At 42.5% G+C, this 27,836-nt stretch overlaps 1 protein-coding gene across 1 annotated transcript in view; it reads right to left on the reverse strand.

Moving 5' to 3' along the window:
* Window positions 1-12,126: 12,126 nt before the first annotated feature.
* Window positions 12,127-27,836, reverse strand: part of LOC126285191 (odorant receptor 67c-like) — a 140,634-nt gene continuing 124,924 nt past the window's right edge. The window contains exon 9 of the mRNA XM_049984498.1: window positions 12,127-12,189. Within this exon, the coding sequence (XP_049840455.1) occupies window positions 12,127-12,189 (63 nt within the window). The remainder of the gene's footprint in view (window positions 12,190-27,836) is intronic.

Consider the following 27,836-nt stretch of genomic DNA (forward strand, 5'->3'; position numbering starts at 1 on the left):
GTAAATTTGAGCAGAAGAGAGAAGCAGAGAATCGGGGCGTTCAGAGCACAAAGGAATGCAGTCCATTTACGGTTATTTTGGGTTTACTCCATTTTTATGTACTTCTTATGAGGCAGCTTTCAGAACATAAAAGATTCTAGTCAGTCATTGCACATAACTGCTATAGGACTGGCAACACGGAGCGTGGCCGGTAGCAGTCTTTTGTTCAGAGCACAATGGGGACACGTCCAGTTTGCGTGGTTCTATTGTCAGCGTGTGAGCTCTAATTGAAGCGGGCTGATGATTATGATTGATTCGTCTGAAGATATGGAAGATAACGTGTGCGGAATAAAAGCATCCTGGCAGAGGTAAACTAATAATTTCTTTGTAAATTTAATAAATGAGAATTAACAAAGGAGTTAACAATCAGACAGCTGTTGAGCTTAAATGCTTGATGACTTTATTTTATGGTCTTTTCATAGTCACTGTATGCTGTATTAGCACATTTTTCTTGCAATGCAGGAGAGAAAGCTGGTGCATCTGCAACAGCCGACAATAATGTTTGCGATCAAGGTGGAGCGGAGAGCAGAGAAAGCAGACATTCTCAACATCCTGACAAGTGGAAGACGAGTTAACGACAGTAGAGCTGTGCACAGAAGTATACTAAAGGTGAGGGGGTAAGAGTTCCAACTAAAAGCCTCCTGCTAATGCTCCTTGTTGCATGTTCCGCGGTACAACCACCTCGGAGAAGAATTTCTGCTATACATTCCGCCTCTGCATCACCATTTTTTCAAGAACTTACCGTGTGTCACTGTCTCAAGAGCTTCCTCAGCCTTGCAATAGCAAGCAAATGAAAGTAAATACATTTCTTATTTGAATTTGAATTACATAACTTCCTGTTTGGAAAGATTACTTATAAATACACAAAGGGAACAAATTTTATAATGTTATGTTCAATACATGTATTTTCATTACTGTTTCCTTCGTGAAATCTCTAGACTAGAATGAAGAGGAAGACACAAGCACAATACGATGTAACAAAAAAATCAAGTGCAAAATTTTACCTTTTTTAATCAAGGTAGTATTTAATGGCACTTAAATGTATCCTTATTCAAGATGTGAATACGTTATACAAAATATCTTCTATCTTTCGAATACAGTAAAATGATTTAAAATTGTTCGTGTAATTAATCATCCAGGAAAAAGTTTTATGTTTATTTTTCTCAAAACTCTCTTACTGTGACTTGATTCACTTGGGCACTAAACGCTCCAATCGTTTTTCTGTCCGCTTTCATTCATGTTCGCACGCTCGACAGCGCTGATGTTCATATGTGGTTACAGTAGCGCATAGTCCTCAACTCTTGGTGGCATTCAGAATTGCGCCTCTCCAAAGCCTAATCTCGTATGCAGCTTCGCGTACGCTTGGCTTCATACGTGACTATTGGAGGTAAAGCGTGATAATTTAATGTGCTACCTGTTGCTGTGTCTAACGTTCAACAGACATGCAACTCACAGCTAAATGATTCTGTTAGGGTTAATGCCATAAGAATACAAATAGATCGCGATTTTCGTAAACATATTCCAGGAACGTCAGTGCCAACTTTCTTAACGATACCAATAACGATCAAAAATTAGTTAAAACGTGCAATAGTTTGTACTCTATAAAAATCCATCAGTCAACAGTTACCTCACAATTTTCCATTTGCAAGCTATTATGAGCATCATTTGCGTTTCAGACGCTGCACAGTTTTGTTTAGGTTCAGACGAGGTGTGTTTTTATAGGTAAACTGTCTGTGGTACTTGTTCTCAATACACATATTTTCTGTTAAAGGAAAAATTGTGAATATTTCATCTGAACTATTACATGGGAATTAGTATAATAAATAATTCTAAGTACTGGTGAGTTGTATGAGTCTAAATGTACTGCAACAAAAGTTTTTATGTAGTGTATTAATCGTCTGCCATGTTCTTACAGAATGTTCTTAAATGACTGACGTCAATACTACAATATTAAGATATAAAATTAAGTAGTAAAGAATAAATCAATTTCATGATTTCTTGTAGATATGAAGAACCCGAACATTCGTCTAGAATTGATTAATTCATTGTTATACAGAAATGCAATTTTGTAACGAATCACAAAAGTAAATAGTAAATTGGGAAACCGCACAAAAATATTAATTTTTGCAGCCCAAACGTTTTTCTATTGTCGAGTGGCGCCGACATATTGTACTTGATTAATTTTATTTTACGAAGGCCTTAAAGGGCCACTGCTTCCTGCGAACGATTTTCGGAAATGAAGTTTACATTCGCGCACGCAGTTTTCCCTTAACTTCTTTTGTCTGTGGTAATTTTAATCAATATACGATTCACCGGTACTAATAAACATCTACAGAAATTGCTACAATTTCAAAGCAGAAAATTTTGCGAGTAGAAAATCATACAGTTCATTGTAATCTTTGGAGTTAATGGGACAAATATTCAAACAAGTGTTTATTTGCTTTCCTTATATGAATAACAAAGGGTACCTTCCCATTGTTATTTTCTTGTGCAGTGTTAAAATAATGATTTGTGTGAGGAGGGAAGTTATTGTGAAGATAAACCGCAGGGACTGTCTTTATTCATGCTATGTGAACCGAGAAGTAATGAATCCATAATGTTGATGGAAATAAAACCAAACTTCTCTATACTAATATACAGGGTGAGCACAAATGATTATAACACATTATTGCAGAATAACCGTTTGACATAATAATTTACATTTGATGCCGTTACATAGGTTGGTGTTGCTAGTTTTTTTTTTTTTTTTTTTTTTTTTTTTTTTTTTTTTTTTTTTTTAAGAGACCACTTACCTTAGTAAACCTCAACGCGTGCTCCCTTGGTAGTTCGGAGAATGTCGATGCGGTATTCCAGTTCTCGCCAGGTGTTTCGTAACATATGTTGTGTCACAATACCCACAGCAGCTTGTATCCTAGCTTTCTGTTCGTCGACGTCAGCAACTGGTGTGACGAACACTCTGTCCTTGGTTTAGCCTCAGAAAAGCAAAAAGGCAATGGTCGTAATGTCTGGAGAGCGGGGTGGCCAGGGTGTTGGACCGTTCCTTCCAACCCACCGATCCGGAAATGTTTCATCCAGGAAATCACGTACTATCAAAGCCCAGTGGGGGGGGGGGGGGGGCGCTCCATCTTCTTGCTGGAAAAGTATCCATGGTTGATATTCTTGTAACTGTGAGTATACGGACATTATATCTATTTACCATTCCACTGACATGAAAGGTGTATTCATCGGTAAAGCATATGCGATTTAAGTAATCGTTAGCGCCATCAATCCTGTTGCAAATCTCAGTTGCAAATTCAGCACGTGTCAGCGAATCATTCGGTTCCAAGGCCTGCAAGATTTGCCCTTTGGAAGCATGCAACCAGGTTCTTTCATGAAGAGTCTTCACCACACTTGCTTGCGATTTTTGAAGTTCACGTGATGCTTGACGAGTTGATTTAGACGGACTCCGTTGAAACGATTGCCGAACACGATCAATAGTTGCATCACTCACACGAGGCCTCCCACTTCGAGGATGATCTTCAACGCTGCCTTTTTCGTTAAGATTTGTATACCATCACTTTATTGATTTAACGTCAGGAGGGATGCGTCCATGAGAAGCCCGAAATTTACGCTGAACACTGATGGGAAATTTCATTTCGTGAAACCAAAGCACACATTGCGCTTTCTCCTGCTTCAACGCCATTTCGCGAGCTACTAACGTGACCTAACAGAACGCGTCGGTGTTGAGGAGCACTAGCGCCATCTATTGGTCACACCCGTGAGCTAGAGTACCTTACCTTGACGTTCAGAGACACGTGACCGAGAGGAGAATTACACGAGAAATATAGTCACAGAACGAATACATCAATGAGAAAGGTACTAGACACGAACAATTGGTAAATTTTTTTAAGCGGCCTATCTTACGCGAGATTTGTCACAGTCCTCCACCTTCTTCTGCCTTGCACTAATATTTCCATCTCTGTTTAATTAGTATCCCCAAAATCCTCTAGAACTTGTTTTGCATATCGTAGTACTGAACTGCCCCTATTATTTTTCCCTTTCAACTACTGCTTATAACGTCAAGTTGATAATTATTATCCCGGTAGTAGACTCGGCATAAAAAACTCCCCAACAATTCGCAGCGCCCTTGCCAACATTCAACAGAGAAACGCAAAAGCCTACAGGCGAAAATAATAGCCCTTTATACACTGGGATAGCGAAATGCACACACATAGATGGCGGTAGTATCGCGTACAGAAGGTATGAAAGGGCAATGCATTGGTGGAGTTGTCATTTGTACAAAGGTGATTTATGTGAAAAGGTTTTCGACGTGATTGTGGCCGCGCGACGGGAATCAACAGACTTTGAAAGCGAAATGGTAGATGAAGCCAGACGCACCGGACATTTGTTTGCGGCAAACCTTTGGGGAATTCAATATTCCGAGATTCACAGTGTCAAGAGTGTGCCGAGAATACCAAATTTCAGGCGTTACCTTTCACCACGGACAACGCAGTGGCCGACGGTCTTCACTTAACGACTGAGACTAGAGGCTTTCGGGTAGAGTTGTCACTGCTAACAGACAAGCAAATCCGCGTGAAATAACAGCAAAATCAATGTGAGGCGTACAACGATCATGTCTGTTAGGACACTGCGACGAAATTTGGCGTTAATGGACTTTGGCAGCAGACGTCCGTGCAAGTACCTTTGCTAACAGCACGACATGTCCTACAGCGCCTCTCCTGGGCTGGTGACCGTTCGGTTGAACCCTAACGACTGGAGAACCGTAACCTTGTCAGCTGAGTTCCGATTTTAGTTGGTAAGGGCTGGTGGTAGGGTTCGAATGTGGCCCAGACCTCATGAAGTCATAGACCCAATTTGTCAACAAGGCACTGTGCAAGCTAGTAGTGGCTTCTTAATGGTGTGGACTGTGTTTGCATGCAATGAACTGGGTCCTCTGTTCTCAGTGAACCGATCATTGACTAGAAATGGTTATAATCGGCTACTTGGAGACCTTTTTCAGCCATTCATGGACTTCATGTTCCCAAATAACGATGGAATTTTTGTGGATGACAATGCGCCATGCCACAGGGCCACAATTGTTCGCGGCTGATTTGCAAAGCATTCTGGACTATTCGTGTGAATCATTTGTCACTCCGATCGCCGGACAAGAATCCTATCGGACATATATGGAACCAAATCAAGAGGTTAGTTCCTGCACAAAATCCTGCACTGCCAACACTTTCGCAATTATGGATGACTATAGAAGCAACACGGCCCAATATTGATACCATGTTACGGGCATCACATGAATTTTGTCGCCTCATTCTAGAGTTGCGACAACGCTGTGGCTTTACCTTAGAGACTTTTACAAAATCGCATTAGGTTTTTGCTTGCGCTAGACGCGCAAATAAGCGACGCCTAGGACCTTCAACAGTCTGGGATCTTCCTTCGTAGTCGCTGCTATACGTGACGTGTGTCCCCTAATCATGTCCTTCCTTCTGGTAATGATCTTCCAAAAAATTCTTATACTGCTTGTGCTTTGTAGTAGAGTAAGGTGGGGTATTATGCAACACCATTTACTTCTGTAGTTGTATCTCCGAACTGAAATCATTCTTTCCTCTCAAGCACACTTCTTCATAAATTTCAACTGTTTGGTAGAAAGTATATGTCTTTCTCTTAATAAAATTTAAAATTTTACCATACAAAAAAGTTTAGAAAAATTTTGTACATGAACGGTAATATGGGATGGTTGGAAATTGTGGAATAGGTGGTAAAATGCAAATAATAATTTTAAAAAATATGTTATGTACATAAAGTGCTCACTCTTAAAGAAATTTATTATAAGCAATGCAAAAAATAATTTGCTTTGACAGCAAAACTGCTTACGTTTATTAACTTCGAAACAAAGTTCTAAAGCTATTACTTGTTTATGTGGTAGAGCTGATTTCTTTCACATTCATTCATTTGCAGAAGACACAAATGTAATCCTCATTCTCAGTACCTGCATATTCAAGGTGGGCCTACATTTTATAAACAACGCATTTAATCCAAATTTCTCCTCTTTCCTGATACAACAAATACACTCCTGGAAATGGAAAAAAGAACACATTGACACCGGTGTGTCGGACCCACCATACTTGCTCCGGACACTGCGAGAGGGCTGTACAAGCAATGATCACACGCACGGCACAGCGGACACACCAGGAACCGCGGTGTTGGCCGTCGAATGGCGCTAGCTGCGCAGCATTTGTGCACCGCCGCCGTCAGTGTCAGCCAGTTTGCCGTGGCATACGGAGCTCCATCGCAGTCTTTAACACTGGTAGCATGCCGCGACAGCGTGGACGTGAACCGTATGTGCAGTTGACGGACTTTGAGCGAGGGCGTATAGTGGGCATGCGGGAGGTCGGGTGGACGTACCGCCGAATTGCTCAACACGTGGGGCGTGAGGTCTCCACAGTACATCGATGTTGTCGCCAGTGGTCGGCGGAAGGTGCACGTGCCCGTCGACCTGGGACCGGACCGCAGCGACGCACGGATGCACACCAAGACCGTAGGATCCTACGCAGTGCCGTAGGGGACCGCACCGCCACTTCCCAGCAAATTAGGGACACTGTTGCTCCTGGGGTATCGGCGAGAACCATTCGCAACCGTCTCCATGAAGCGGGGCTACGGTCCCGCACACCGTTCGGCCGTCTTCCGCTCATGCCCCAACATCGTGCAGCCCATCTCCAGTGGTGTCGCGACAGGCGTGAATGGAGGGACGAATGGAGACGTGTCGTCTTCAGCGATGAGAGTCGCTTCTGCCTTGGTGCCAATGATGGTCGTATGCGTGTTTGGCGCCATGCAGGTGAGCGCCACAATCAGGACTGCATTCGACCGAGGCACACAGGACCAACACCCGGCATCATGGTGTGGGGAGCGATCTCCTACACCTCTGGTGATCGTCGAGGGGACACTGCATAGTGCACGGTACATCCAAACCGTCACCGAACCCATAGTTCTACCATTCCTAGACCGGCAAGGGAACTTGCTGTTCCAACAGGACAATGCACGTCCGCATGTATCCCGTGCCACCCAACGTGCTCTAGAAGGTGTAAGTCAACTACCCTGGCCAGCAAGATCTCCGGATCTGTCCCCCATTGAGCATGTTTGGGACTGGATGAAGCGTCGTCTCACGCGGTCTGCACTTCCAGCACGAACGCTGGTCCAACTGAGGCGCCAGGTGGAAATGGCATAGCAAGCCGTTCCACAGGACTACATCCAGCATCTCTACGATCGTCTCCATGGGAGAATAGCAGCCTGCATTGCTGCGAAAGGTGGATATACACTGTACTAGTGCCGACATTGTGCATGCTCTGTTCCCTGTGTCTATGTGCCTGTGGTTCTGTCAGTGTGATCATGTGATGTATCTGACCCCAGGAATGTGTCAATAAAGTTTCCCCTTCCTGGGACAATGAATTCACGGTGTTCTTATTTCAATTTCCAGGAGTGTATATGGTTGAAATGGCTCTGATCACTATGGGACTCAACTGCTGTGGTCAATAGTCCCCTAGAACTTAGAACTACTTAAACCTAACTAACCTAAGGACATCACGCACATCCATGCCCGAGGCAGGATTCGAACCTGCGACCGTAGCAGTCGCACGGTTCCGGACTGCGCGCCTTGAACCGCGAGACCACAGCGGCCGGGCACAACTAATATATATCATCAGTTGGCGTCAGGAGGATGATTCCACCCGTTCCGATCCTCCCACCGAGGAAAAGTCCCATAAAGTATGGTGAATCGAACTCATGTCCTCCATATTAGCAGTTAGACACCGCTGACCATTGAGCCAAGTAGGCAGAACAGTTAAAATAGAGGTTTTACAATGTATGCTATGCATATAGCAGATACTCTTACTGTCAGGTTATGTTAAATGTTATGGATTTTATGTCGTGTCATATGGAATAGCAAGTATTTCATATTTTCCGACCTCCATCTTGGACTTCACAATACAAGGTATTTCCAAAAAAAGACCTGATTTCGGACGTTAATATTTACTAAAGATGTTGCTTGAATGGGCATCGCCTAGGGTTTCACAAAATCGCCGTTACATATCAGTTAATGCGTCTTCTCAGTTTGCATCCAGTCAAGAGTAAGATGGCATCCCCTCAACGGAAGGCTTTTGTGTGCCGCAGTTCGCAAAGAATGAGTCAATGATTTCGGTCCAGCGTGCTTTTCATCGACGCTTTGGCATTGATCGTCCAGCACTCAAAAACATTCGTCGTTGGTATCGCCAATCTGAAGAGGCAGAATGCTGGTGCAGAGGTAATAGTCCAGGTCGATCTCTCACTTCTGATATATATGTTGGAAAGAATTCGGCAAACGTTTCAACGGAGTCGACAAATGTTTACTCGTCGCGCAGTCAGAGAACTGGCGATGTCCCATACGATTATCTGGCGTCAGGCTCTTAGGGTTGGTGATAAAAGAAAATGGGTTCACTTTGGCAATGCTCTGCTAGAAAACATGGAAGACAATACATTTTGATTACGGTTAATTTTCAGTCTTGATGCAACATTTCATCTGCCCTTTACCTCGTAATGTAGAAGAAGTAAAGAATAGAATAACAGCCACCATAATTTCTGTAACACACATTGCGTAAAGTTTATGACGAATTTAGCAATCGTCTAGATGTTGTTCGTGCTGCTGGTAGTGAACACGTAGTATAGCCGAAACTTCAAGATTTTGTGAGTATTTTGCAATCCATCCCACGTGTATGGAGTTTTGAAATCAGGTCATTATTTTTGAAATACCCTACCAACTGTATCCATAGCCAAAAATATAGCAAAACGTTATGATCTACTATTCTTTTACTTAGTAAATTGCATACTTTTAATGGTTAGTTACATTTTTAATAATTATCGGATATTTTTTAAACTCAACTGCAAAAATCATGTAAAACTGCGGAAAAATTTTCTGTGCCGTAACTCACACAGTGACTGGAGACGAACTGGACTTGCTACAGAATATCATGGAAATATTTACAAACAGTTCATCTGTCTCCCACTGGGGATAATCACTCGACGAATGAGAAATGACGGTATTCCACATTGACCAATTCCTTAATACCCGAAGTTCACGTGCTTCGTTTCGTATTTCAACCTTCTACTAACAAATATTCTTACAATATTCGATAGCACAATCGTAATATTTCGAGTTCCAATAGTCAATAGTCCTCGTCTCACTTTGATGCAGCGACGTGCTTCAGGAATAAAGATTCAGGAACTACCTACTCGTTTCCTAGCCACTGCTTGATATCAGTAGAGCTCTTCTATTGAAGAAAACTTTCCACGTCTGTTGTTATCTACTTCTCATGTCTTCCTCACTTCTACCATCCCATGTAAAATTTTTTCCTAGACAATTTAATGCTTTCACTTTTTCCACTACTGCGTCTTCCACTTTTGGCTGTATACCAGTCATTCTGTTTCTTATTACTCTTCATCACCTTCATCTTTGTTCTGTTTGCCCTTAAGCAAAATTGTGGGTGAAGTTGGTGTCCGTTTCTTTCAACAGGTCGTCTAAATCTTTCACGCACTACATTATTACAGTGACACACTGATGGAGAACTCTGTCACAATTACAGAAGGGTTAACAGATTTAGACGAACTTAATGAAAAATGATATGGGAAATGTAATTCACCTGTTGTTAATGACTTGCGCAAAGACAAAAGTGTACGATTATACTTCTAATACACTATGTGATCAAAAGCATTCGGACACCTGGATGGAAATGACTAACGAGCTCGTGGCGCACTCCAGCGGTAATGCTCGAATTCACGATTGTGTTGGCCCACTCTTAGCCTTGATGACAGCTTCCACTCTCGCAGGCATTCGTTCAGTCAGATGCTGGAAGGTTTCTTGGGGAATGTCAGCCCATTCTTCAAGGAGTGCTGCACTGAGAAGAGGTACCGATGTCGGTCGGTGAGATCTGGCACGAAGTCGGCGTACCAAAATATCCCAAAGGTTGTTGTTGTTGTTGTCTTCAGTCCTGAGACTGGTTTGATGCAGCTCTCCATGCTACTCTATCCTGTGCAAGCTTCTTCATCCCCAGTACCTACTGCAACCTACATCCTTCTGATCTGCTTAGTGTATTCATCTCTTGTTCTCCCTCTACGATTTTTACCCTCCACGCTGCCCTCCAATACTAAATTCGTGATCCCTTGATGCCTCAAAACATGTCCTACCAACCGATCCCTTCTTCTAGTCAAGTTGTGCCACAAACTTCTCTTCTCCCCAATCCTATTCAATACCTCCTCATTAGTTACGTGATCTATCCACCTTATCTTCAGCATTCTTCTGTAGCACCACATTTCGAAAGCTTCTATTCTCTTCTTGTCCAAACTAGTTATCGTCCACGTTTCACTTCCATACATGGCTACACTCCAAACAAATACTTTCAGAAACGACTTCCTCATACATAAATCTGTACTCGATGTTAACAAATTTCTCTTCTTCAGAAACGCTTTCCTTGCCATTGCCAGTCTACATTTTATACCCCCTATACTTCGACCGTCATCAGTTATTTTACTTCCTAAATAGCAAAACTCCTTAACTACTTTAAGTGTCTCATTTCCTAATCTAATTCCCTCGGCATCACCCGATTTAATTTGACTACATCCCAAAGGTATTCTATAGAATTCAGGTCAGAACTCTATACAGGGCAGTCCATTACAGGGATGTTATTATCGTGTAAACACTCCGCCACTGGCCGTGAATTATGAACAGTTGCTCGATCGTGTTGAAAGATGCAGTCGCCATCCCCGAATTGCTCTTCAACCTTGGGAAGCAAGAAGGTGCTCAAAACGTCAACATAAGCCTGTGCTGTCATAGTGCCACGCAAAACAAGAAGGGGTGGAAGCCCCCTCCATGAAAAACACGACCACACCATAACACAACCGCCTCCGAATTTTACTGTTGGCACTACGCACACTGGCAGATGACGTTCACCGGGCATTCGGCATACCCACAGCCTGCCATCGGATCGCCACATTGTTTACCGTGATTCGTCACTCCACATAACGTTATTGCACTGTACAGTCGTCCAATGTTACGCTCCTTATACCAAGTGAGACGTCGTTTGGCATGTACCGGCATCATGTGTGGCTTATGAGCAGCTGCTCGACCACAAAATCCAAGTTTTCTCACCTCCCGCCTAACTGTCATACTACTTGAAGTGGATGCTGATGCAGTTTGGAATTCCTGCGTGATGGTCTGGATATATGTCTGCCTGTTACAAATTATGACCCTCTTCAACTGTCGGCGGTCTCTGTAAGTCAACAGATGAGGTCGGCCTGTACGCTTTTGTGCTGGACACGTTCCTTCACGTTCACACTTCACTGTGACATCAGAAACAGTGAACCTAGAGATGTTTAGGAATGTGTAAATCTCGTGTAGAGACGTATGACACAAGTGACAGCCAATCACCTGACCATGTTCGAAGTCCGCTAGTTCAGTGGAGAACACCATTCTGCTCTCTCATGACATGTAATGAGTACTGAAGTCGCTGATATGGAGTACCTGGAGGTAGGTGGCAGCACAACGCACCTAATATGAGAAACGTATGTTTTTGAAGGTGTCCGTATACTTTTGATCACGTAGTGTAGCCCACTATGAAAGCAATAAGAATCAATACTGACGTAACAAATACAATATTTTCTGTGGTATGTCACATGAAACGTCACCTTCGAGAGTAAAATCAGTAGTTTAACTGAAATAAATCTGTCATGATACGAATAAAACGTGTAGAGGTAGAGGTAACAGTGAAATATGACGACCTCTTCAATGTTATTGTACCTGAAAATACTTCCATATTATGGCATACGGAAGAGTGGATGCAAGCCATAAACAGTTTCTTCCAAAAACTTGTTTGTAATTATCATCTCAAAATTGGCTCAAAAGGCTTTGGAACAATTAAACACAAGAAATTACATTGTTTTAGTTGAAATTATTGTTTATTTAGCGCCTCTCTTAAACCACGTTGCTCTAACATTGTTCTACGCTTTTAACAGCTGACTTCTCGGACACGAGTGCTGGCGAGCAGACCCCCAGCAGCAGGACGGTGGGGTCTCCTAGGCCGGCGCCTGGTTCATGCGGTGGAGCAGGGTGAAGTACGAGTAGGAGCCGTTCATCAGCTGCAACACACCACCACACCGACGACAACAACAAAGTATTACACTTTCAGTACTCAGCCACAAAGAATTATCTGTAACTCTCATCACGAAATGAAAAACTGAGTCAGCACATCCTATTGGCTGTGTTTACAAACACGGTGTTTCTCTTTACACTTTAATAAAACTTCCATATTCAAAAGCCAGTGGACGTATTTCTTTACTTATTTCTCCTACTAACACTCAAGCTCTAAAGTTATCGCCACAAAATTCTTATTTATGGTACCTCACTCATCGATTCCATGTTTGATTATTGGCTTTAATGAATTTCCGTATTCGAAATTTTCCTTAAAATGATTGTTAAGTAGTATGAGTCTAAAAAACACAGTGTATATGATGATAAACTGAAATTGGTTTCATTCTGTGTTACAAAGACAGAGTCGTTGTATTTTCAAATTAAAATATCTGAAATTTGAGATACTTGACACTTTACTATAATATAAATTCTGAACGGAAATTCCCGTTACAAATTTTTAGGATTTGTAGAGGGGAGTGAGTACATAATATTCTGAAGAGCAACAGATGTCCGAAAACGTACTGTTTCCATTCTACGACGGTTTTAGTTCAGGTGTTAAACTCATCCATTCCTGACTGAGGAACTGAATTAGGCGTGACGCAGTACAATTATCAGGAAACAATTCGAAAGGAGACATAACGAAACATCCATTTATGCTTAAGCACATTTGTTTGTATTAATACTTAAACTGGGCGTGCCGCGCGGGATTAGCCGAGTTGTCTGGGGCGCTGCAGTCGTGGACTGTGCGGCTAGTCCCGGCGGAGGTTCGTGTCCTCCCTCGGGCATGGGTGTGTGTGTGTTTGTCCTTAGGATAATTTAGGTTAAGCAGTGTGTAAGCTTAGGTACTGACGACCTTAGCAGTCAAGTCTCTTCACATATATTTGAACATTTTTTGAAACTGTGCGTGTTTACATTATTCCAAAACAAAACAGAACCCAGCATGCTGTACGTACGTAACAATACTGATGCATTACAAAACAGCGGCTCGATGTGGTAACCACCAACGTTGTTACAGACATTCAACGTGTGAAGCATGTTCTGGTACACACGCTCCATCGCACCTGGCATCTCCTAAGGTTTCTAGTGTAGTTGCCAGAACTCGCGACAGCGTGTATTTCTTTGTCTCTACATGAGTCTCATAAGCTAAACTTCGCATACGATCTCACAAGAAGTAGTCTACATCTAGGTCTGCATCTACGTGATTACTCTGCCATTCACAATAAAGTGCCTGGCAGAGGGAAGAACAGCACACGTCATCCTGTATACCCTATTTCGTACCAGGACAAGCAGTTCTGAAAATTTTCTCTTGTTCATGCTCAAAACGTTACGTACTCATGTACTCACTCCTCTCTACTAAATTTCGATCTGCGGCAGTAAATCGAAGTTAAAGACTGACAATCTGGCAGCACTGTAGTAACACGTACGGTAACTACTTCTGTCAGCAGATACCAGTAGTGCTGTGCAGCTGCTGCAGTAGATAGCGTTTTGGGTTAGCATTTAGGAGGGCGAGGGTTCGAGTCTGGGTAGAGGTGTATTTGTTTTTATTTGCTAAGTAAAATTCGTGTGGTGCGCTATCTAGCGTCTTAATCGTCATGTAGCGATCAAAATGGTTCTTCTAGAAAACTTTTGCGCTTACGTACTACAAAAACAGAAATGGAAGTACAACCGTCCTCATTGGTCAGCTTTTAAAGAAGCCTTTTACATGTCGTGGACTCGAACTGTTTCACACCACTGCATTTAGTAGATTTCAAGCCTGTTTTCTGTATACTCTCCCCCACTTGCGCTATAGATTATAGTACCAACTATTATTCTTCCCACCTTCAGGTTCATTACATTTCTTTAGGGCCTTACACCAGCAGTAACGCTAGCAAGGTGCCTTGCAAATAATTTTCAAAGTCGATTACCAGTTGTGTGTATTATCAGCATGGAACCACTAATTATGCCTTTCAACATTGAGTCTGACAAGCGCACGCTTTTCATACATTACTTTCATTATTATTATGGAAATCTGGAAACATCGCGTCCGTTACCGTTAGGGAAACAATGTAATTCGAAAACTAACATTTCAAAGTCAAGCAGTGTCGGGATGATTCATACCGAATATAAGCTGTAAGGGAGGTGATGTGCTGTAGGTGGAACAGGCCACTGCGACTAGTGACGTGTTTATACTGTATGCGCCGTCCACCAGACAGGGCGAGTAGCTGCTAGCGGAGTACGCGCCCGTGACAGACTCCATCTACATTCGTACATATGTCGTATTTTCTTCTTTTGTTATTCTAAAACAGTGCCACAGAGGTATGGCATACACAGACGATAAATATGTGGTTATGACTGTGGTCCTTGGTGCAGCTGGTTACTGGTCTGGTGTTGCCGGTCGTGAATATGCTGGTAGATACCGTGGTCGACAACATCCAGATAAAAACGTATATCGTCGTCTGGAGCTTCGCGTCCGGGAGACAGGTTCTCCTCTTCCACCATCGAATGACAGAAGTTGTCCACGGACTCGCTGTACTCCAGCTACTGAGGAAGCTATTCTGTACGCCATATACCAAAGACTACAGCGCAATGCACGTAGTGCAGGAAGACAGCTGCGTGTTCCGCACGGGGTGCACCCCCATCTTTATTCTTTAACGTAATACCTGTATCCTGCAGACCGCCGTCTGCGGATGCAGTTCTACGAATGGTTCCAACAACAACAACAAGAAGCCAACGACGACTTCGCAAACATTGTAATATGGTCGGATGAAGTAGCGCTCACTCGTGACGGAGCTTTCAATATGCACAATGCCCACAATTGCAATGACGTTTACCCACAAATCGCCAGTGACCGTGGATGTCAAGTTGGCTCTGGCGTCGACGTCTGGTCTGGAATATAGGGAGACAGAAGTTTGGGTCCCCATTTGTTGCCTGACCTGTTGACTGCAGGAATTTGGGTCCCCATTTGCTGCCTGACCAGTTGACTGCACGAAGGTATCATGCATTCCTCTAAAACTGTTTGCCTAATGCTTTGGAAGATGTTCCACTTCACTTTCGGCAGAGGTTATGATTCCATCATAATGGTACACCTCCACACTGTGGAATCCATGTGCGACGATATTTATATGAAACATTTCTAGGGAAATGGCTCGGACAGGGACATCCAATTGTATAGTCTCCGCGTTCACCTGACCTAAATCCCCTGTATTTCTTCCTGAGGGAACACTTGAAGGAGCATGTGTATTCTACTCCGCCGACACATGTGGAAGAACTGATAGCGAGTTTACATGTTGCTCTTGTATCTGTGGATGTAGCCATGTCGCGAAGAGACCGGAGTTGTGCGATTCAGCGGGTCGCGCAATGTTTAGACATGCAAGGGATTCACTTTGAGCATCTGCTCTGAAGACAACGTATTCTTTTGTAAACAACATGCGGTCATTAATGTGTAAATTATTATTTTCACTGGTTGCTAATGTCGTACATCTGAGCGTTTCTACTGCATCTAGCATGTATGACTAGTAGATGTTGAGTTATTCAGCTGTGCAATCAGCCTTAGCATCTCGAAATAGATATTGTTTTTGTAGTTATTCTCTACTCTGACAGGTCATTCGTTTCAACTGTCTATTTCTGATCATGTTTTTGTTACGTTCACCGTTACAAAACACTGTTCTATAAATGTCGGATATGTGTGGCATAAGAAACGATGTATACGACAGTGTTGTAAGGCAGAATGAAACAAGCAAATAGAAAGAAATATGCTTCAGCCCAGAATCGATCCTCAATCTCCTTCATACTAACCCAAAACGCTGTTCATTGTACCAACTGAACAACACTACTGATATATGCTGACAGAGTTGGTTACCGTACATATGGTTACAGTGTTGCTAGATTACCAATCTTTAACGTCCATTTACTGCCTGAAATATGCGCAGGATGAAATTTTGTGAGATAAATTTTTGTATTTCCAGTATGTGAGGAATCGCGCGAATTTTTCTTGGCCCTGCACGAAGAAAAATACTACCACAACACTTGTTATTTCTGTATTTACTTTGGTGGACGATAGATTTGAATCAGTACACCAGAAATTATTACTAACGGGAAATTTTTCTAGCTTAGCTGAGACATTTGATTGTGTAGCCTGTGTTACGTATGTTATACCACAGGATTCCATTTTGCGTTCTGTGTTGTATCTACATTAGCTATGAAACATCCTGGCAGATTAAAACTGTGTGCCGGAGCGAGACTCTAACTCGGGATCTTTGCCTTTTGAAGGGGCAAGTGCTCTACATTCTGAGCTACCAAAGCACGACTCACGACCCATCCTCACAGCTTAAACTCTGCCAGTACCTCGTCTCCTACCTTCCAAAATTCACAGAAGCTCTTTTGTGAACCTTGCAGAACTAGCACTCCTGGAACAAAGGATATTGCCGAGACATGGCTTAGCCACAGCCAGGGGAGATGTTTCCAGAATGAGATTTTCACTCTGCAGCAGAGGAGTGTGCGCTGATATGAAACTTCCTGGTACATTAAAACTGTGTGCAATTATACTTGCCCGCGAAAGGCAAAGGTCCCGAGTTCGAATCTCGGTCCTGCACACAGTTTTAATCTACCAGCAAGTTTCATATCAGCGCACACTCCGCTGCAGAGTGAAAATCTCATTCTGGATACATTAATTATCATCATCTTGGGCACTCTGAAGAAAAAAACCTTTCCTTGTATAAGAAAGAAACGGCGCCATTCGTCTTACTGGAAGAGCAGTTAATAACTTACTCAAAAATAGCAGTAGGTGCATCAACAGAAATGAATTGTCGTTAAATCTTGACATAACTCGATGCACACAGTTCAGTATTGATCACAAGGGGCAGAAATTATGGTCTGTTCACAGAGTAAAATCTAGGAGGTATATGGCAATCAGTTTTTGAGAATGCAAATAGATCACATCTAAAACTGGAAAACCCCAGATTTCATACAGCCCATCAGTTCAATCACTTTCCAAGTATGCAACGGTGCAAGTGTGGGTTATACTTGCAGAATGTTGTTTGGAAACGTCTAAAAAAGGCTGTCTGTGTGCATGTTATAATTTTTATGACGATTTACTACTTCCTAACGATATGTGATTTGTAATTATGAACTTAATTGAAACAGCTTCTGATGTTTTCATTAGATGCTCTTTCAGAAAGAGGCCTACAACAGTTTTTTTTCAATTCCTGATAATGTTTCGAAGACTGACAAAAAATTGGCGGTAGGGTAGCGTGTGGAAAGCAAGACAGACATCCCCTCCGTAGAGGAGGACGCTAACACAGGCCTGTGCAGTGACATTGAGCTGTCGTTTGATGATACTTTCCATGATAGGCACTCCTGTGCAAGCCTCTCCATTTCTGCACAACTACTGCAGCCGTATGCGTTTGCACATGCTAGTTATTGTCAAGCCTTGATGATTTCTTGATGTCTTGTGTCCTGTCAGCCAATCCCTTCTTTTAACCAAAACGTGCCATATATTTCTTTATTCCACAATTCGATTCAGCAGCACTTCTTTAGTTATTTGTTTTACCGATCTAAAGTTAAGCAGTACATCAGAAAAAGTTCTGTTTCTTATATTAACTGTTTACCTTGAACGCTTCACTTCTGTACAAGGCTACATTCCAAACAAAGCCTGCATAAAATACTTCCCAGTAACTTAAATGATACTCCATGTTAACAATGTTCTCTTCTTCAGAAATGCTCTTCTGGTTTTTGTCGCCAGTCCTGTTTCAGGACAAATTGTATATAACCCTTCGCTCCCTGTACTTTATCCCTGTAGAATTTCCTAGTGTGTAGTCTAGTCAACATTGACAAAAGTTTCTGTAATCTATGTATTCTCTCTGTAACCTATCTTCTAAATCGTAAGGTCAGTATTGTCTCAGGTGTTGTTATATTTGCCCAGTACCCAAACTGATCTCTCACTATGTCGACCTCCGCCAGTTTCCCAATTCATCTGTAAATAACTCGTGGTACTTCGTGATCATTGAAAGCCGTCTGCTGCTGCACACATTTCAAGCTGCATATTGACGTGAATGTCGCTAGGCATTTATCTGTTTCAGATAGCTTGTTATCTAGCTGTGCGCTGCAGTAGTATTTAAAGTAGGTAACGTAGGCAACTTTAGGTCTTTGTTAGATTCGCAACTTAAATGCAACAATAAGGAATCAACATCCAATTTTATTCAGTCATCCGGGCTTGCAAGTTATTTATCTAATTGCTCTTCCATTCATCAAATAATATTTTGGGCATTAATTTTTTTTTGTTTTGTCTGTTGTTTATGGATGGTCATCTAAAGATACGTGGTTCGCTGAATGGGATTTGTATATGAAAGTTTTTATTCAGTCATTGAGCAACATATTAAGAGTGAACGTAATTGGGACTCTTACAGATTTACATTCCACTCCGTTTGGTCTTTTTTTTAAAAATAACTGTACTACGTTCGCATTAGCAGCATTTCAAGCAGAGAGGGAGTAAACTGCTCTCTGCAGTGATGTGATTTTTACCGTAAATGCAATTTTTAGCTATGTAGGTAAGTTGATGTTGCTCTTGATCTTCGTGGCACGTGCTTGTGGATAAAAAGGCTCTGAGATAAAATTCTGCTTTCACTGTTGCTCGTACCTTTCCCGTTTTTTAGTTGTCGTAGTATACAGAGTGAAAAACCATTTTCATTGCACGAATTACATCTATAAGATGTAATTCATACCCAAGTGTAGTGAGTAGCTGTGTGACGTCTAACATCTTCTTCAGGGGGCTATCAACAGCAATATATGTTTTGATACATGAATGACACAGGGTTATCATATACCATCATCTTTCTACGAAATATTGAACGATACTACACAAATGCCACATAAATTGTGTCATGAAAATACTTTTACTGTTATATTCACTACAACTGTGTTCATCTAGCAAAGAGAAAATTCATAAACGTTTATGAATATATACACTGATGAGCCAAAACATTGTGACCATCTATTTAATAGCTTGTTTGTCCGTCTTTGGAACAAAATGCATCACTGATTCTGCGTATCAGGTAGCCGACAGTTTTTTGGTAGGATTTCGGAGGTGTGTGGCATCATTTGTCTACGTACAGGTCATGTAATTAGCATAAACAACGAGCCGCTGCTTTGAGTACAAGATAATGGCGCCCGACAGCGACCCAGATGCGTTCCACAGGATTTACGTCATAACAATTTGGTCGCCGAGGCATCAACGTGAGTTCACTATAAGGTTCCTCAAACCATCGTAGCACGATTGTGGTTCCGAGACACGGACAATTATACTGATGAAAGATGACATAGCTATCGGGGAAGACCTCAAACATGACGGGATGCAAGTGGTTCGCAGATGTCAGCGTGTCTTGGATTACTACCACAGCAAGCGCAAGAGAATGTCTCCCATAGCATGATACTCATCTCCATGAACCATGGTCCTTGTCGTTGCTGGTGAGGCTTGCATGTCTCAGTGATACAGATAGCCGTACCGTAAGTGCATCCACAGTGGAGTGGTAACTGAGGAGAGGCCAGACAAACATGGGGTTCCTGAAGACGAGCAACAGCCTTTTCAGAAGTTGGCAGGAGCAACAGGCTGAGTGACTGAATGAACTGGTCCTTAGCATCAACCTAAACGGCTTTGCTTTGCTAGTTCTGCGAATGGCTGAAAACAAGAGGAAACTACAGCCGTAATTTATCCCGAGCACTTGCAACTTTACTGTGTGGTTAAATGATGATGGCATCATCTTTAGCAAAATATTCCGGAGGTAAAATACTCCCCCATTCGGATATCCGGGCGGGGACTAATCAGGAGGATGTCATTATCAGGAGAATCAAAACTGGCGTTCTACGTATCGGAGCCTGAAATGCCAGATCCCTTAATTGGGCAGATAGGTTAGGAAATTTAAAAAGCGCAATGAATAGGTTAAAGTTAGACGTAGTTGGAAATAGGGAAGTTCGGCGGAAGCAGGAATAGGACTTCCGATCAGGTGAATACAAATTATACATACAAAACCAAACATGACTAATAATGAATTAAAAAATAGGAACACGGATAGGAAACTACGAACGGCATAGGAACGCATTATAATAGCCAAGATAGATCGACGTCCATACCTACCACAGCAGTACAAGTTTGTATGCCAAGTAGATCTGCAGCTGATGAAGAGATTGAAGAGAAGGAAAAGTCGTAGGCGAAGACGGACTGGGTGAAAGGAATGAAAGAGGAAGCCGCCTGGTAGAATTTTGAACAGAGTATAATTTAATCATATCTAACACTTGGTCTAAGAAACATGAAAGAAGGCTGTATACTTGGAAGAGAGCTGGAGACACCAGAAGATTTCAGATTGATTATATATAATGGTTAGACAGAGGTTTAGGAACCAGATTTTAAATTGTAAGACATTTCCATGGGCAGATTTGGACTCTGACTACAATTTATTAGTTGTGAACTGCAGATTAAAGCCGAAGAAACTGCAAAAAAGGTAGGAATTTAATGAGCTGGGACCTATATAAACTGAAAGAACTAGAGACTGTAGAGAGTTTCAGAGGGAACATTAGGGAACGATTGACGATAACAGAGGAAAGGAATACAGTAGAAGAAAAATGGGTAGCTTTGAGAGATGAAATAGTAAAGGCAGCAGAGGATCAAGTGAGGAAAAAGACGAGGGATAGTAGAAATCATTGGGTAACACAAGAGACATTGAATTTAATTGATGAAAGGACGAAAAATTATAAATGCAGTAAATGAAGCAGGCGAAAGGGAGTACGGACTTCTCAAAAACGATATCGGCAGGAAGCGCAAAATGGCTAAGCAGGAATGGTTAGAGGACAAATGTAAGGATGTAGAAGCTTATTTCACAAGGGGTCTGATGGATTCCGCCTACAGGAAAATTAAAGAGACCTTTGGAGAAAAGAGAACCACTTATGTGAATATCAAGAGCTCAGATGGAAACCCAGTCCTAAGCAAAGAAGGGAAAGCAGAAAGATTGAAGGAGTATATAGAGGGTCCATACAAGGGAGATGTAGTTGACGGCAATATTATGGAAATGGAAGAGGACTTAGATGAAGATGAGATGGTAGGTATGATACTGCATGAAGAATTTGACAGAGCACGGAAAAGCCTAAGTCGAAACAAGGCCCCAGGAATAGACAACATCCCGTTAGAACTACATAGCCTTGGGAGAGCCAGCCATGACAAAACTCTTCCATCTGGTGAGCAAGATGTATGAGACAGGGGAAATACCCTCAGACTTCAAGTAAAATGTAGTAATACCAATTCCAAAGGAAACAGGTGCTGACAGGTGTGAAAATAACCGAACTATCAGTTTAATAAGTCACGGTTGCAAAATACTAACACAATTGTTTTTCAGACGAATGGATAAACAGGGGAAATCAGTTTGGATTCCCGAGAAAAGAAAGAACACAAGAGGCAGTACTAATCTTAAGACTTCTCACATAAGATAGGTTAAGGAAAGACAAACATATGTTTATAACATTTGTAAAACTTACAGAAAGCTTTTGACAATATTGACTGGAATACTCTTTCAAATTCTATGGTGGCAGAGGTAAAATACAGGGGGCGAAAGGCTATTTACAATTTGTGCGGAAACCAGATCATAGTTATAAGAGTTGATGGCGAGGAAAGAGAAGCAGTGGTTGAGAATGGGGTGAGACAGGGTTGTAGCCTATCCCCGATATTCAATCTGTATAATGAGCAGGCAGTAAAGGAAACAAAAGAAAAATTTGTAATAGGAATTAAACAACAGGAAGAAGAAATGAAAACTTTGAGATTTGCCGATGACATTGTAATTCTGTCAGAGATAGCGAAGGACTTGAAGAGCAGTTGAACGGAATGGACAGTGTCCTGAAAGGAAGGTGTAAGATGAACATCAACAAAAGCAAAACGAAGAAAATGAAATGTAGTCGAATTAAATCAGGTGATACTGAGGGAATTAGATTAGAAAATGAGACACTTAAATTAATAGATGAGTTTTGCTATTCGAGGAGCAAAATAACTGATAATGGTCGAACTGACAGATATAATATGTAGACTGGCGATGGCAAGAAAAGTGTTTCTGAAGAAGATAAATTTGTTAACATCGAGTAGAGATTTACGCGTTAGGAAGTCTTTTTTGAAAGTATTTGTATGAAGTTTAGTCAGGCATGGAACTGATACAAGGACTATAAACAGTCTAGACAAGAAGAAAACAGCTTTTGATACGAGATGCTACAGAAGAATGCTGAAGATAAGATTGGTAGATCATGCAACTAATGAGGAGCTACTGAATAGAACTAGTTAGAAGAAGAATTTGTGGCACAGCTTTACTAGAAGAAGGGATTGGTTGATAGGACACATTCTGAGGCATCAAGGAATGACCAATTTAGTACCGGAGGGAAGCGTGAAGGGTAAAAATCGTACAATGTACGATGAATACAGTAAGCAGATTCAGGTACCAGTAGTTACTCGGAGATGAAGAGGCTTGCACAGGATAGAGTAGCATGGAGAGTTGCATCAAACCAATCTGTGGAACTGAAGGCCGTAACAACAGCGTAATACTGCTCTCAACAGCTTGAGTCCATGCCGCGCTGCACGTTTCTAGGCGCCGTTCACCTCGATGACGGCGATCGACCTAGTGTAGCAAAAATGTTATTCATCCGAAGAGCCGATACTTTTCCATTGGTCGATGATCGGAATCCTGATGGTCCTGTGACCACTGTAATCGTATTTCCATTGGTCGAAGGGCGAATCCTGGTAGCACAGTGCCCACTACAATCTAACTGACGAAGTCGTTGGGGCAAAGTGTGAACATGTAGGGATGGTCTGCTTCGGAGCTCCATGTTCAACAATGTAAGATGAAGGGTGTGCTCCGAAACACTTGTGCTTCCACCAGCATTGTGCTCTTTCGGCTGAGATGCCAAAGATTAACGTCTATCCTACTTTACAATGCAGACAAGCCTTCGAACACCACGTTATGTGAAGAATCGTGGACGTCCAATCATTTAGCGCCTAGTGGTAGTTTCACTCTCCTTCTATCTGTTCCCGTAAATGCTCACGACAGTAGCACGTGAACATTCGAATAGCTTTGCCGTTTTCGAGATACTGTTTCAGAGGCTCTGCGTAATATAAATCTGCACTTTATCAAAGTCATTTTTCTCAATCGATTTCCTAATTTGCACCCCCATATCTTCGCTAGGGTTATGCCCTTGTCCGTGTCTGCTCCGCTTAAATATATCTCTTACCGCGTCACGTGCCCGCAACGCCACCAGGCGTCACACAACATCACGGTGAGCAGTGGTCATAATGTGTTTCCATGTCTCAATTTTCCGACATGTGAGTAGCGTCGTTCACTATTTCACACCAAGATGGTGGTATATGACCGAAACCGATAGTAATAATAATTTAATACAATGCAGCTCTGTGTAATGCGTTTTTCTAAGTCTAAGAGGTCTGTTGTAGGGATTTTGCGTTCAGTTTTGTCTCGGTTTAATTCTTGTTAACACCCCCTCGCCCTCCTTTAACCATTCCTTTGCGTTATCCAAATGTTCTTGCAACTACTAAACTTAAAGTAACATTTTACATGAAGGGCTGATGTTTTAGGGCGTTAAAAACAAGGGTCATATTCTCTTACGAGCTCATAGCTTAAAGTATAAAGAGATGAGAAGCTTTCACGATAATTTATTAAAATTATGGTCCGGTAATATTTACCCCTATCAGCACATACTTTATTTGGAATTTGAATTATTACATTCTCCTTGGGGTCTTCAGATATTTCACCCGTGTCCTACATCTTGGTTAACAGCCTGATAAGTCTTTCATGGTGTGTTTTTTCCAAGGATCTCAATAATTCTCTACTCCACAGGTGTTTCAGATTCGGTCTTTCACTGCTCTGACAGTCTTGTCACAGTCTTACACCCAGCATTTCGTCATCTACTTTCTGTTCGCTTTTGATTATATAATCTTCAAGTTTTTTCCCTTTTACATACACAGTATATATTCCTTCTATTTTCTAGGCTTCCCTCCTTTGCTCAGTACTAGTTTGCCATCTGAGGTCTTGATATTCATACAGCTACTTTTCTTTCTCAAAAGATCTCTCTTATTTTCCTACAGGAACCACCTATCTTTCACCTAGTCATACATGCATATTCAGCTTTGCATTCGTCCTCTAGCTACATTTCCTTAGCCGTTTTGTACGTTCTGGCAGTCTCAGTTTTTAGACGTCTGTATTCCCTATTGCCTGCTTCATTTACTACATTTTCTGCTTTCGTTACTTAAATTCTATACACCTGCTAACGAGATAGCATCCATCAGAAAAACATAGCAAAAAATGAAGTACTGAAAAAGATAGTTGGAGAGCATGTTTAGGAATGAACAGTCCTTCCGAAGGAGAACAGTATATGTAAATACGCGGAGCACACTAAAGAGAAAGGCGGAAATATAATATTCCTGAGGTAGCACATCTGTGAAAATGAATGCAATATGAAGGACATTTGGTGTTGTCAAAGGCTCAAATGTGAGAACGCTGGGTCTGGTACTTATATTTCTGACCATCAAAATTTCAATAACACGAAGGCGTCATACAACTGGCATGAAAATTATTGTGAGCTTGGATCTAGTGTTACACCCCGGAGTAGTATCGCAGGCTAACAATAAAAATTTGTTGAAGTGGCCACGCCATAAGAGTAAGGAGGAAATGCCGAGGAAGTTCAGGTGAACGAAGAACTGATTGCGATAAGCGGGACCGACCGCACGCTCAGTCAGAGGACGAAGCACAATGGCATCATGGGAACAGACAGATATCGTCACGGTGCTGACAGGGAAGATTGACACAAGAAAGCCAAGTTACAATGCAACAATAATCATGCAGCAGAGAAGAGGATCTGAAAGACGAAATTAATAAAGTCTGAATCCTTAGGAGAGCTGACCACTCCATAAAACTACACTCATGCTCAAAAAATAAGGATAATGGTGATACATGGTGGAAAAACGTTTTGGTTGGCGGTTTGTGGGTTTAAATCACCTCGGGGCATGAGCATGCGGTGCATCTGACCTGCGGTCGTCGCACGATGGGACTGGCAGCAGTCCACATAGGCAGAGGTGTATAGGTGTATGTCAGAGTACACTGCAGCGAGTAAGTGTGCAGACGTTTTCAGACATGCTAATGGTGACTGTGTGTTGAAAATGGTTCAAAGAACACATACTGATGACATTACGATGGGTAGAATACTAGGGCGACTGGAGGCTGGTCAAACACAGCAGTTCATAGCACGAGCCCTCCGTGTGCCACAAAGTGTGATCTCAAGATCAGGACAATGATTCCAGCAGACAGGAAACGTGTCCAGGCGCTACAGTACGGGATGTACAACATCGCAAGAAGACCGATATCTCACCATCAGTGCCCGCAGACGGCCACGGAGTATTGCTGGTAGACTTTCTCGGTACCTTACTGCAGCCATTGGAACAGTTCTCTCCAGACACACAGCCTACAGACGACATAAAAGACATGTTTTATTCGTCCCGAGACCTTCAAGGTGCATTCGACTGACCCCTGGGCTCAGGAGAGCCCGTAAAGCCTCGTGTCAAGAACACAGTACATGGTTATTGGAACACTGGTCCCAGGTTATGTTAGTCTGAACAGTGATTCTCGCCGGGTTTTCATCTGGCGTGAACCAGGAACCAGATATCAACCCCTTAATGTCCTTGAAAGGGATCTGTATGAAGGTCGTGGTTTGATGGCGTGGGATGAGATTATGATTGGTGCATGTAGCACCCTGCATGTCTTTCACAGAGGAACTGTATCGGGACGTTATTGTGCACCAGTATGTCCGCCTTTTCAGGGGTGCAGTAGGTCCCACCTTCCTCCTGATGGATGATAGCGCACGGCCCCACCAAGGTGTCATCGTGGGTGAGTACCTTGAAACAGAAGATGTCAGGAGAATGGAGTGGCCTCCTTGTTCTCCAGACCTAAACCCCTTCGAGCACGTCTGGGATGCTCTCGGTCGACATATCGCTGCACCTCTTCAAACCCCTAGGACACTTCAGGAGCTCCGACAGGCACTGGTGCAAGAATGGAAGGCGATACCCCAGCAGCTGCTCAACCACCTGATCCAGAGTATGCCAACCCTCTGTTTGGCCTGTGTACGTGTGCATGGAGATCATACCCCATATTGATGTCGGGGTACATGCGCAGGAACAGTGGCGTTTCGTAGCACATGTGTTTCGGGATGTTTTCTCAACTTAACACCAATACCGTGAACTTACTGATCTGTGTCGTGTGTGTTCCCTATATGCCTATGCTATTAGCGCCAGTTTGTGTAGTGTCATGTTGTTTGGCACCACATTCTGCAATTACCCTTAATTTATGAGCATGAGTGTAGTACATCCCCACTGCAGCAGAACGCACAGAAAGCGCCAGCATAAATACTACACCTTTCTTAATATTTCAGCTGCAGCTGTACCATTGTGAAGGTGAGGCTATGTCAGTCGACCCTCTGCGCTCCTAATAGTCAACAATCATCTATGGAGTCGTAAGTCTTGCTGGAGAGATTCTGCCACTGTAAGCTGCGGCTCCAACCTCTGAGTTATCACCGATGGGGTGCAGAGACCGCCATCGTTCTGCTGGCCTTCTAGAGACTTAGGGGGAGCCACAGTAGCTTTTCGCCCGTTCCTGCAGCCGACACTGATGCTGCCGGCCTCTGTCTTCTAACTGGAGTCCGGGGGTCTAACTTTACACAACAACGAGTACTACAGGCTGGGCAGAATGGTGACTATCCTGGGTGCACGTCCTCAATGAGAGCGCTTTGTAGATCACCCCATAGAAACTGCTGTCCGCCACTGTCCATCGATGGCCACGCCAAAGACGACACCTGGGGTCCAGCAACCTACCCTGCCATACAAGCCTACTGACGATGAAGCACTACTGCCTGGTAAACATCTCTGACTACTGCTCACTGGGTCCACGCCATGCTCAGCACAATCCGGATAACTGAGGGTTTTGGACTGGGCCCATATTGTACATATGAGAAACATTTCAGCACGACCGTAAAAAGGAGGTACGAGTAACCGCATCAACATTCTGAATATAAGGAAATATTACAAAGTAGGTTTATAATCCAGAAATTGAAATATGGCTTCGCAGGACAGAGCGGATCAGGTCATAGTTGTGTAAAAGGGCCAAAATCAGTTGCTGTCAATTGTACAGAACATACAAATTTTATTTTCCTAAAACACTTAATCACACATGCTCTTAAAAGCATTCAAAACAATACGGCTGAAGGCCCGAACACAAGTGACTGAAACTGCCTTAAGGAATACACACGGCTGAAGGCCTTTGTTACAAAATTTTACATAAACACTCGGATGAAGGCCACATACTGAACTTAGAAGAACTGAAGGCTTAAGGCCTGAATAAGAAAGATTTGAAACAGAATTTTAAGCAATTCAATCTTGAAACCTTAATTTAAATCGGCTGAAGGCCTGAATTCAAAATTGAAAACAAACTAAATTAACAGACGGCTGAAGGCCTCGGAGAGTACAAGAGACAAAAGAAAATTACAATGTAAAAACAACATAATAGTGGTGCTCAGAAATGTTCCAAATGTCGTCCAG

This window comes from Schistocerca gregaria, chromosome 8 (genome assembly GCF_023897955.1).
Source record: "Schistocerca gregaria isolate iqSchGreg1 chromosome 8, iqSchGreg1.2, whole genome shotgun sequence".
In the NCBI taxonomy this organism is placed as follows: Eukaryota; Metazoa; Arthropoda; class Insecta; order Orthoptera; family Acrididae; genus Schistocerca; species Schistocerca gregaria.